This window comes from Podarcis melisellensis, assembly GCF_964234715.1.
Source record: "Podarcis melisellensis genome assembly, chromosome: 1".
NCBI classification, from domain to species: Eukaryota; Metazoa; Chordata; class Lepidosauria; order Squamata; family Lacertidae; genus Podarcis; species Podarcis melisellensis.
This window is the reverse complement of record NC_138528.1, coordinates 56,468,816-56,481,088: the sequence shown is the minus strand read 5'-3', so window position 1 is coordinate 56,481,088 and position 12,273 is coordinate 56,468,816. Positions and strand designations below refer to the sequence as shown.

The 12,273-nt window shown below is 45.4% G+C and overlaps 2 protein-coding genes across 2 annotated transcripts in view; one reads left to right on the top strand and one right to left on the bottom strand.

Moving 5' to 3' along the window:
- The window catches only part of ABTB2 (ankyrin repeat and BTB domain containing 2), a 146,017-nt gene extending 141,125 nt beyond the window's left edge, over window positions 1-4,892 (bottom strand). The window contains exon 1 of the mRNA XM_081891455.1: window positions 3,400-4,892. Coding sequence (XP_081747581.1) covers window positions 3,400-4,273 — 874 coding nt within the window. The 5' untranslated portion in view covers window positions 4,274-4,892. The remainder of the gene's footprint in view (window positions 1-3,399) is intronic.
- Window positions 4,893-5,029: 137 nt separating this feature from the next.
- The window catches only part of LOC309358525 (catalase-like), a 46,021-nt gene continuing 38,777 nt past the window's right edge, over window positions 5,030-12,273 (top strand). Inside the window, exon 1 of the mRNA XM_081891753.1 lies at window positions 5,030-5,186. Coding sequence (XP_081747879.1) covers window positions 5,163-5,186 — 24 coding nt within the window. The 5' untranslated portion in view covers window positions 5,030-5,162. The remainder of the gene's footprint in view (window positions 5,187-12,273) is intronic.

The window sequence follows — 12,273 nt, the reverse complement described above, 5'->3', positions numbered from 1 at the left end:
ATTCAAACATGAAAGAAAGACTGCCTACTTTGATCTCTTATAGCCCCAGGCAACACAGTCTTCCAAAGTTGTAGTATTTTTGACCTAGACTTCACATTTCATAGAAAACAATGATCAGATCGCCTGACGTTTTTGTTTTTTCCCCTTAAAGGCAGCCATGCAGTCTTTAAACTTAAACAGAGCAGTTGCCTCATGTAGTGTGTTGTCTCTGCACATATAAAACCCAACAGAATCTATGGGTTGGTGCAGTGGTTAGAATGCTGGACTAGGACCTGGAAGGCAAGGGTTCAAATCTCCACTCAGACTTGAAGCTCACTAGATGGCCTTGGGCCAATAGCTAACTCACAGTTTAACCTACTTCACAGGTTGTTGTGAGGATACAATGGGGAAGAAAACTATAATACACAACCTTCAGCTCCTTGGAGGAAAGGTGGGATACAAGTGTAACAAACAAACAAACAAACAAACAAACAAACATGATGTTAGTAATTTAACTTAAAAGAAGATTGAGACTATTCAGACAATCCACTGTTCTCAGTAACTCTGGGGTGTGCATATTAACTTCTGGAGAGTAATCCAGCATCAACTCAGAACAACAAATGTGTTAGGAATAAGGTGACATTTCCTCCTCATACTTTTATTCTTAGTTGAAAAAGAGAGAGAGAGAGAGCGAAGAAAATTCAGCCTCAACTCTTCTCTTATCCAAGGACTACAACATCAATTTTGTTTTGCAAATTGCAAGTGAAGGTTATTAGAATAGTCAGAGTCTTGCATTCCAGTCCTGTTAACACAATAAACACACTTCTGAAACTGAATTAAATGCACATGTAGGCACAGGGAGATCAGAATTTATAACTCAATAAATACAATTTGACAAAGTGGTCTAAAAAAAGCATACAACATTGTCAAATGAAACCAGTCCCTTGCATGACTAATTGGCGCTTGGATGCAACTTGTGAATGTTACATAACTGGCAACTTAAATGTTCTGAATACTTAGAACCATTTCCTTTCATATCTGTTTATATTTCCATATAAAACAAGCCTCTGTTCATTCAGTTTCTTCTTCAGAGATAACTCTTTCTCTCTAGGGACTCTTTAATTCAGCAACATACTTAACCATATTTATTCTTCTGTTTCTCTCTATAATGCACCACAGAAGTAGCAGCGACACAAAACAGTTAAGATATAAAACATATCCTTGCATTTCCTACTGTTTTACTTCTGGCACTAAGGATAGCGAGTGGGAATAGATTTTACTGTGTCTAGGTAGCACAAATATCAAAGATGGTATTTGCATATTTGCAATGCATAGCCATTGAAGAAGGACCAGTGAAACACATTATAAGACGTATGCATACATTGCACATGCATCCAGCAGAAGAATGTATGACACTGGGAAGTTTGGTGAATTGACCGTAGTTTATACATATTGGCTACAAGGACAGCATCTTAGGCACATAGAGTAGTATAACATTATCAGTTTATCTTCCTGCCTCAGCGGTACCTATTTATTTGTGCTGGTATACTTTTGAACTACTAGGTTGGCAGGAGCTGGGACAGAGCAATGGGAGCTCACCCTGTCATGCAGATTCGAACTACTGACCTTACGATCAGCAAGCCGAAGAGGCTCGGTGGTTTAGACCACAGTGCCGCCCTGGTTCCATCACAGTGTCCCGTTGCACCAGAAGCAGTTTTGTCATGCTGGCCACATGACCCAGAAAAGCTGTCTGCAGACAAACACCAGCTCCCTCAGCCTGAAGGCAGAGATGAGTGCTGTACTCCATAGTCGAATTCGACTGGACTTAACCGTCCAGGGGTCCTTTACCTTTTTATAACATTTTTAAAATAACATTATCCACAGTTCTCCTTCTCTCACAATACTAGATCTTGTGGTCATTCAATTAAACTGATTCATGGCATACAAAAGGAAGGACCATCACACAGTGGTCAGTTAAAGTATGGAATTTACTCCCTTAAGATATAGTGACAGCCACTAACCTTGTTGGCTTTAAAAGGTGCTTAGACAAGTTTATGACTGATAAGGCTACTACCATTGACTCCTAGTCATGACACCTCGTTGCCACTGTGAGAATGGGATGGATGCTGGACTTTTCTTCGATCCAGCAAGACCCTTATCTACTAGTCTATGGCATGCCCAAACTGATGCATGATAAATTTAGAGTTTGCCTATGCCATGCCTATGACCACCCAGCCACAGGCTGATGCAGATGGGATTTGTCTATGGGTGGAGTGTTTTCCCACAGCCACCAGTTGTGGCTGAAGTAGTTGTGACAACATGCCCTTAAAATGAGTTGCTGTACTTCCGCATACAGCTCTGTTTCCTGCCTTAGAGGAGTTTATCAATCTCACTTGTGCAATCAAGAGCAAGGAAGTGAAATTGACAAACTTCAGATGGACTTGCTGCTATGGTGAAACTGAATGTGGGACACCTCCAAAGATGCCATGGTAGAGCCAGGCATCCGTACATTGCTTCTGTTTCCTCCCCACATGGATTCCTGAGACTGTTTCTCCAACTGTTACTTTTAATGTTCTCAATGATATTCATAGAAATGGGGTGGGGGGGAGGCTGGAATGATGGAGCTGTATTGCCGGTTATCTTGCACGACACTTAAGATACGTATGTAAGCAAAAAAGACAGGAGTGAGGAACCATTTATTACCTGAAGGCTGCATTTCCTTTTGAGCATCATTCTTGAGGCCACATGCCAGTGGAGGTGGGGACTGAAGAAAAGGTGGGTGGAGCAGCGAATGGCGATTTTACCTTGGTACATTCTGCAGAACAACCCTGGCATTGTTTGAACACCCATATAGCTCAGTCAGTAGAGCAGGAGCCTCTTATTCTCAGGGGCAAAAAGATTGGACAAAAGATTCCTGTCTTGCAGGGAGGTTGGACCTTGTGGTCCCTTCCAACTCTCCAATTCTATAATCTAGTATGTTTATACTATTTATTTAACTTGCAATCCTGTGAACGTACCACTAAATACAGTGAATGTAGAAAGCTACCTTATACAAAATCAGACCATTGGTCCATTTAGCTCAGTGGCATGCCTAATGATTTAGCACTGGCTCTTCCCCAGCCCTGCCTGGAGATGCCAGGGGTGGAACCTAGGACCTTCCGTATGCAAAAAAGATGCTGCACCACTGAGCTACAGCCTTTGCCCTGAAGGCAAAGCCAACACCATAAGATCCCAATCAAACTCATATTCTGCCCATTGGAAAGAAGCAGACTCTTTAGAAGTCTTACCGAAATAAAGGTTTCGAACGCCATCAGAACACAAAAACCAACCATGCAAGGAAGCAGCATAAAAGTAAGAAGACAGGCAAAAAGTACGGATCGGGCCCATTGGATTTGCTAAATTGACAGCTCTGCTCCTTACCATTTGCGTTCTTCCCGCAGATCAGGTGCTCATAGGGCTGCAGCACTCCCCAAAGCTCAGCATCATTGTTGATGACCATCTCCAGAACTTCTGCGGAGATCTCACTTCCCCCTCCTCCTCCGTCGGGGCTCTGGCTGGCCACTACTCTGGCCTTGATCTCCTCCACCAGGTTCTCCATGCAGGACGTCAAAGAGATGGCCGCGTACTCGTGGATCCTCACCGAGATCCTGGTATCCACCATCCACCTGAAGAACCTCCCCACGGAAAAGGTGAGGCCGCACCTGGCCGACTTGCCCTTCCTCAGCCCGTCGCCGGCGCTCATGCTGTAGAGCGAGAGCGCCTTGACGGTGGCCAGGACGCAGCTCTCGGACAACGACCAGCTCTGGATCAGCTTGATGGCGCTTTGGATCTCGAAGCGCGTGCACTTGGAGTGCATCACGCTCAGGCGCTGCGCCTCCCTGGAGATCCGGATCAAGGGTCTCCGCAGTAACACGGACAGCCTCCGCACCGCTTCTTGGGTGAAGTCCCTCTTGGTCCCTCCTCCTGCTTTCCCTTTCCTGAGGATCTTCCCAATGTCCTCCTCCGTCCAAGGGAATTCCTCCAGGTCGGGCAGCTTGGCGCATCTGGAGAAGATGTCCGCCACTTCGGGGTCCTCGGGCAGGACGGTGTTGACGGTGTCCCAGCTGTTGTTGCGACTGTTCATGGAGCCCGAGTAGTACCACCAGTTGCCCCTGGGCTGAGACGACGCGAAGGCTTGCGAGTTGGACTTGCAAGAGGAGAGGCTGAGCGAGCGGCAGGAGTCCCCAGCCCCATACCCGGAGTCCAGGGTCAAGTCTTCCAGGGTCTTCAGAGTGGAGCTGTATATCCCAGCCATAGGAAAGGAACCTGCGATCTCGCGCCAAGCCAAGGGAGAAAAGAAAAGAACAGCAGCAGCAAGCGCAGGACCCAACTCGCTAGATCGGGGGCTGCTTCCAAAAGAAGCCCGAGGCGAGGAGCTGGCCGGCCCCGCTGGTCCTTAGGCTCCCGGAGAGGAGTCCCGTTTGCGCTCGAGCTCCTGGGGCTCCTTCAGGTTCTGCTGGGTGCCAGCTGTCTCCATTCCACGGCGAGGGGTGAGATCATTTATTTTCCGCCTCGAGCAAGGATGGAAAATACTGGGGCCAGGAGGAGGAAAAAAGAAGAAGAAGAAGAGGGGATCAGGCAGAGAGAGAGAGAGCTCTTTTCAGAAGCTCCAAGAGGGCAGCGCCGTTCCCAACGGGGCGCCCTTCAGCGGCGGAGAGAGAAGCCTCCTGGGTGGCTCACGAGGGCAGGCCAGCCTTTTCCCAGACGGCGATCCGGTGTCACACCGGGACTCCTCCAGAAGGCGAAGAAGAAAGGACGATTGGACGAGGCAGCCCTGGGAGCTGCTGCTGCTGCTGCTGCCGCCGCGCGTCCCCCGCCCCGTCTCAGACACTTGCAGAAGCTTTGAGCGAAACTTCTCTGGTGCTGCCCGGCTGGGCGCACCGAGTTGCAGGCGGCATGCAAATGACCTGCGGGGAGCCGCACCAATCGGCGGCTCCGGGGGCGGGGCCCGCCGCCGAAAGGCGAGCTGGGCGGCCCGTATGTAAATTTCGACGGACGGGGCCTGTGACGTCGCGGCGAGAGGAGGAGCGCGCGAGAAGAAAGACGGCCCGAGAGAGAGGGGCGGACAAACCCAGGAGCCGCGACGACAAGTGGGGAGAACTTGGAGCGATTCTGCTGCGCGACCAGAAACCGCGTGTCCCGTCATGTCCCGCTCTCGCCAAGCAAAGGTAAAGAGGGTGTTGGCCGCCTGCTTGAAGCCCGACACGTGTTTCTTCCGACCCCCGATTCCCCGTACGGACGACGCGTAACTTGCAAAACGTGGTTTGCTGGGGAGGACGATTTGTGGAGTTTTCTCTCTTCCGAGGGAGCGTCCATTGAATTGCACCTGCCGCCCTCTGCACAAGCTCAGTGAACTGGGGTGGTGAGGGAAATCAGACGTCAGCGGCAGTCAGACCGCTCAGTTTCCACAAGACAGACTTAGGTGCTCCAGGTGTTTGCTCAGTTGCAAAATCTGCAGAGCTAGAATCTAGTGACAATTGACATTTCAAGGTGTTTCCTTTGCTGTTAGATGCTGCCGACTTGTGCTTTTAGCAGGGAAAGAAGGCCTTTGAGTTTTCTTCCTTGGGACACTTGGGAATGTTTTAAAAGTAGGAAGGGCGCAGAATGAATGCACAGGCTTGCCTGAGCTAAGAAAAAGCTGCTTTAAGCCTCAGGTGTTGAAGGCACCTCCAAGATGCCTTTGCCTCCAAAGAGGCACTTCTCATTGCTGCTAATGTGGGATAAAGGGCAGGGGAGTCTTTAGCATATGTGCCACCGGGGTGCAAAGATCCACCCAGCGTCCCCAAATTTAGTTTAGCCGCCGCTGGTATGTGTCTTTGGTAAAAGTCAAAAGTCCTTTAGTGAAACCGTAGGTATACATTTCAGTAAAGGTAAAGGTAAAGGGACCCTGACCATTAGGTCCAGTCGTAGCCGACTCTGGGGTTGTGGCGCTCATCTCGCTTTATTGACCGAGGGAGCCGGCGTACAGCTTCCGGGTCATGTGGCCAGCATGATTAAGCCGCTTCTGGCGAACCAGAGCAGCACACGGAAATGCCGTTTACCTTCCCGCCGGAGCGGTACCCATTTATCTACTTGCACTTTGATGTGCTTTCAAACTGCTAGGTTGGCAGGAGCAGAGACCGAGCAACAGGAGCTCACCCCGTCGTGGGGATTCAAACCGCCGACCTTCTGATCGGCAAGTCCTAGACTCTGTGGTTTAACCCTCAGCGCCACCCGCGTCCCGACACATTTCGGTAATACCTAGGTATATATGTATTTTGTTTTTCTGGCTTGATCAAGATTATTTATTATTTCATAACAGGTAGATAGTTAAGAGCTTAGGCGGCTTCGGCGGTGGGCACCTGGCAACCCCCAGAATTCGGCACCTGGGTGCCCCTCACCCCTTGCACCCCCGTGTAAAGACAGTCCTGATAGAGGGCATAATTTCCATAAGTTCCAGAGTGGGTAGCTGCAAAATTGTTGCAGCAAAATTAAGCGTGTCCTTGATTTGTAAGTCTTTAAGAAGTCACAATACTTTTTTTGGGGTCTTGTATTGCTTTAGTGTTTTTTAAAAATAGTTCAGGTCTGTATTTGAAGCTAAAATCTGTGTTGGCCCATTCCCTTAGGCATTCAGTAGACCACTGTGAGAGTAGGATGCGGGATCCAGCAAGCCTTTCTTACACTCTTAAGTTTGAAAATTAAAACAATGCATTCCATTTTCTAGCATGCATTAACAATTTAAAATGTGTTTACACCATTTCTGGTGTGGAAATACCTAAGGGTAAAACACCCACTCTCTGAAAAACAGATTCCAGATTCCAGAAAACAACATGGCAGTGATATGTTGAAACTAAGACACATTCTTAATGCAACTTTTAATAAAGCTCTTGGCTACTTTGTTATTGCAACATGGAAAGATGAAAGGGTGGGAGGAGTCAAGGATTTGGGTCAGATGTCATGATTGGGATCAAGCAACTATAGTCCATGGAGGCAGGATAGTTAGACCAAGATAACTAGCTTAGGCAAGCAAAGGAGCTTCTCTTGCTTCCAAAAGAGTATTTTCCAATCGTTTGCAGGAATGCAGAGGCCCTGGATTTATTAATCTGGATCCCAACTCCCCAGGTTTTTGACATTGACAGTAAGAAATGCACTAACCTTTAAAGTGCCACAAGACTCTTGGTTGGTTTTGGTGCAAAAGGCTAAAACAGCTGCTCACTTTGGAACATCTGCCAGGTAGACCTCTAAAGCTAAGAAATATAGTCGTACCTTGGTTTTCAAATTTAATCCATTCCGGGAGTTTGTTCGACTCCCAGAACAGTTAATAAGCCAAGGCACAGCTTCCGATTGGCTGCAGTAGCGGGGCAGACTTTTGGCTTCTGAAAATCATTTGAAAATCAGATAATCACTTCTGGTTTTGGATGGTTTGGGAACTGAAACGTTCGAGTTCAAAGGCGTTCGGCTTTCAAGGTTCCACTGTACATAAATCATAGCATAACACATAGCTGAGTTGGTTACAGCATGGTGCTGAGAACACCAAGGTTGCAGGTTTGATCCCCAGATGGGGCAGCTGCATATTCCTGCATTGCAGACAGTCCCTCCAACTATATGATTCTAAATATGATGCACCAAGCAAAGGGCCTTCTCGGTGGTGGCACCCACCCTGTGGAATGCCCTCGCATCAGATGTCAAGGAGATGAGTAAACCTATATCTTTTAGGAGACACCTGAAGGCAGCCCTGCATAGGGAAGCTTTTTAAGGTTTATTGTTTTATTGTGTTTGTATATATGCTGGAAGCCACTCGGAGTGGCTGGGACAACCCAGTTAGATGGGCGGGGTACAAATAATAAATTATTATTATTAATATGCAAGTATACTGATGTGAAAACAAGTAACCTAAGGCTGAAATCCTAATGTTCCAAACCATTTACTTGTGAGAAAGCCCAACTGAATGTGGCAGGGCCTGCTTACAAATAAATTAAATTTATATATCTGCCATGAATCTCATAACATGTACGAGTGGATTGTCAGCCTGTTCATTTACGGCAGCATGCTGCACTCTGAAAGAAGCCTTTGTATGGAAGTTTACACACTTTTGACCTTGACTTTGAACCATGAGCTGAGTATGGAATATAGATACCTTTCTCTCTTAATTAAAAGGTGGGTTTGCCCCATCAATAGCAGCTTAGTATTTTAGATAGTTGAGCTGTTCTGTAATTGCTTGATACAAGAGTGCCACCTTCTGGTAAGAAGGAAGTTCAGCAACAGTAGTGTATTTCCACAGCAAACACAGAAATAATTTCGATATCCCTCTGTCAGAGCGAGTACAGTACATAATGTAGCTTGGGGCTACTCCTGGTTCCTTTTCTGTCACTTGAGCTTCAGATGGACTCAGTGGCGTGGAATGTCTTTCATCAGTTCGGGCTGGTGGCCCAGATGTACCCCTATACGGACAGGGATAGCCTAACTTTTGTTGTTGCTCTGGTAACTTCTAGGTTAGATTGATTGATTACTGCAACACATTACATGTGGGGCTGCCTCTGAAGACATATTGAAAACTTCAGCTGGTGCAGGATTCAGTGACCAGGGCAAGATGGTTTGATCCTATTACACTAATCCTGCTCTGGCTGCCAATTAGTTTCTGGGCCCAATTCAAAGTGCTGGTTTTGACCTATAAAGTCACAATACCTCAAGGACCGTCTATCCCCCCATGAACTGATCCGGATCCTGCAATCATCATTTGAGGCCCTTCTTCACGTGCCTCCTCCATTAGAGGTCTGGAGGGTGACAACACAAGAAAGAGCCTTTTTCTGTGGTGGCTCCCTGTTTGTGGAATACTCTCCCCAGGGAGGCCTTCATATTTAGGCACCTGGCAAAAACGTTTCTCAATAACCAGGCCTTTGGCTGATTAAGCATTCTATGGCCTTTTAAATGTGCCTGTGTGAGAGGAGGTTATTGCTTTCTTTTTAGTTTGTTACGTATTTTGCTCTCATTTTGTATTTTTATGTTGTGAACTGCCCTGTGATTTTCAGATGAAGGGCAATATACAAGTTTTAACAACAACAACAACAACCATCTGATGTCAGTGCAGGCAGATCAGCTCATTTTCAGAAATAAATTATTTCATAAAGCAAAGCTAATAAAAAGCCATCAAAAGAATTACAGTGGGTTGCATTTTGGTGGTTTCAGAGCACTATCTTACTGCTAGAGGTCTGTAGTCTGTTCAGTGCACATTCACGCCTTTATTGTGATTATTTTATTGCACGCTATATTTCTATTCTATCTTTTTCAGCATTAACATTTACATTGTGCTTTAGAGCAGGCATGGAGAAGCAGTTGCCCTTCCTGTCAGCTGAAGCCAGTAGCCAGGGGGTGACAGAAGTTTTAGTCAAGCCACATCTGAAGGTGTGCAGGTTTCCCATCTCTGCTTTGGACTGACCAAAGTGCTTCATATGCTTGTAGATTAGGGAACCATAGATGTTGCTGGATTGCAATTCCCATTATCCCTGATCAGTGGCCATGCTGGTAGAGGCCGATGGGAGTTGAAGACCACAGATTCTCCATGCCTGATAGCAAATTCTCTTGTCATATTTCTAATGCAGAGAAGAAGTGGCTAGCCCAAGACCACCTTCTGATTTTCAGAATACCCCTGAAGGATACTTGGTTCTCATGTTTCAAGATGGCTGCTATGACTGATCCTCCTGTGTGGCAAAAATTAGGCCGCCGTGGCACATTTAATTATTCACATTTGGACCCTGCTGTTCTGCAAGAACATGTGCAAGTTGGCTAACAATAATAAAATAAATACCAGAAGTTAATCATATACGGTAGTAGCCAAAGTAACACTAAGCAGCTCTTTGTACCAGCAAAATGACTTCTGGTTGCGCAACCCCCTCGACATGCCCCCTAAAATTGTTCTGGGGCTTCCCCCACTCTTCTGGAGCAATTATAGGGCTGGCATGGGATGGGGGGGGGGGAGTCCCATTGTGCAAGCTGGAATATTTCTTCTCGCTCAATTATTTTGTTATATATACTGCCCGTAAAATATATTGCTATATCAAAAGAGGCAATATAAAAGCCAAGTCAATAAAAAACAGCCAGATAAAACCAACAAAAAGAAAGAGACCCACAGAGGCAGTGGTGAATAAAATACAAACCTGCCTTAATAAAAAGGCCTTTTTCACCTGCTGTGGAGAAGGGACTTGCATTTGTTTTATTTGTTTTATCAGAATTTATAAACCACTCTATATTCAAAGAGTATCCAAGCTGTACTCAGGGGAAAAAATATAAAACACAAAACCCAGCAAGAAATAAAACAGTGGCGGTAAAATAGAATAATTTGGGAAGAGTGAGGAGAAAACAAAAAGTTTTCAATGAACATACAAAATGTAACAATGTTGGGGACTTGTTTCACTGCTAAATGTGCTGGTTTTCTCATTTGCTCTTCCACCTGAGCACCACTCGGGGTCTTTGGATGAGGCTCTCCTTCATGATGAGAAAATGGGCTTTTATGTTGTGGTGCCTTGCCAAAGCTCAGAATTTGTTTATAGAGTTGGTTAACATATCCCGCTTCAATAAGTCATTTGGCTGACTGACAAATGTTGCTGCTGAGGTTTATTTTTTCCGTCCCGATTGGTGATTTTAATGTTTTACTGCATTTTAACTGGTTGCAACCCACACTGAGAGCCACTTAAACTAACTAATGGGTTTTTTTTGGGGGGGGGGGTTAAAGAAAAAGTAAAACAAGACACAGCACTCAGCAAGATAATGAATACAGGATAGCTGCTTTCATACACATTTACAAATGTTTTGCTTGATGTTTTCAATTCTCTGCTACTGCCAAGTTCTACTGCTACTGAATTGCAAATGAAGACGTCTTAATTTTTTTTAAAAAAGACAAGCTACTGTACAATAACATTTGTCCTCTCTCCTTTTCTCATGCACTTTCTGCAAACTGCTTTTTATGGGCGCACTAAACATGATAAGGGAGACTTCGGATCAGATCCCCCAAAATCCTTTTATTTACTTAAAAGAAACTGTGGAACTGGCACTTTTCCAAGTGTCACCTTTTGTTCATTCCATACCTGCAAGAAGTCAATCTTTTTAGTGTGGCAATACCTATCCTCTGGAATTCACAGCCTATTAATATTGGGGAGGAACCTTCATTGTAGTGTTTTTGATACCAGCTAAAAACTTTTCTTTTTAGGGAATCCTACCCAAATAAATCAATTGAGGGGTTGGTTTTTTGGGCTATAGAAAGATAGCCAAATAAAAAACAAAGTAAAAACAGCTGCTGTTGTGACAGGTTGGATCAGGATTGTGGCACTGGGTGGGGGCAGATTGAATCCCTCCCCTCAACACTCTGACTTACGGTAAATTGCTGTCCTTCTGAAGCTGTTATAATCCATCAAAGGGATAGAATAAGTCCAATACAGCTAATAGCAGCTTTGGAAGAGGTAATTTCAGTTGGGGAAACGGTTTGTAGCACAAGAGTTAAACCAGGCATCCCCAAACTCGGCCCTCCAGATGTTTTGGGACTACAGTTCCCATCATCCCTGACCACGGGTCCTGTTAGCTAGGGATGATGGGAGTTGTAGTCCCAAAAGATCTGGAGGGCTGAATTTGGGGATGCCTGATTTAAACCCTCCACCCTTCGCTTCCTATAGCTGTTTCTTAGCAAATAGAAAGTTGTAGAGGGATCAAGTCATAGATCTTGCACCTTCTATATAGTTTGGTCCTTAGTTCCTTTGAAAATGAGTGGTTGAGAAAACAGGCTATTTGTTGAAAGCTGTCAATTTTTTTTTTAAAAAGTCTTTGCTTTGTTTTAGTTGGTTTTTCATCATACTAAAACTTGTTTAGAGAAATGTTTACTTAAGTTTGACCTGTCTTTAAAGCTGCTCTGACTAAAAGAAAGGGGGGGGGACAGAAACAGGAAAATCATCAGAGTACAATGGCACCTTAACCACTAACAAGTTTTGCACACCTTTGGCAGGCAAGAGCCTACTTTAGATGCATGAGCAAGAACAAAACAGGAAGTGTAGTTCTCACATGTTTCTAATGGCTCCACTATGCGAACATTACTCATTGTGGATTCTCCCCCCATTTAAGCATTTATTCTATTTATACCCTGCCCTATCCACTGAACTCAGAGCAGTGTACGGCACTTTCGACAGAACCAACATTTGCACTGTTTATGCAAGACTCACAGTCTTAATAACGCTGCAGTCCTAAACCCACATCTGAAAGTAAGAGTCATTGAACTTATGGGGCTTACTTCCA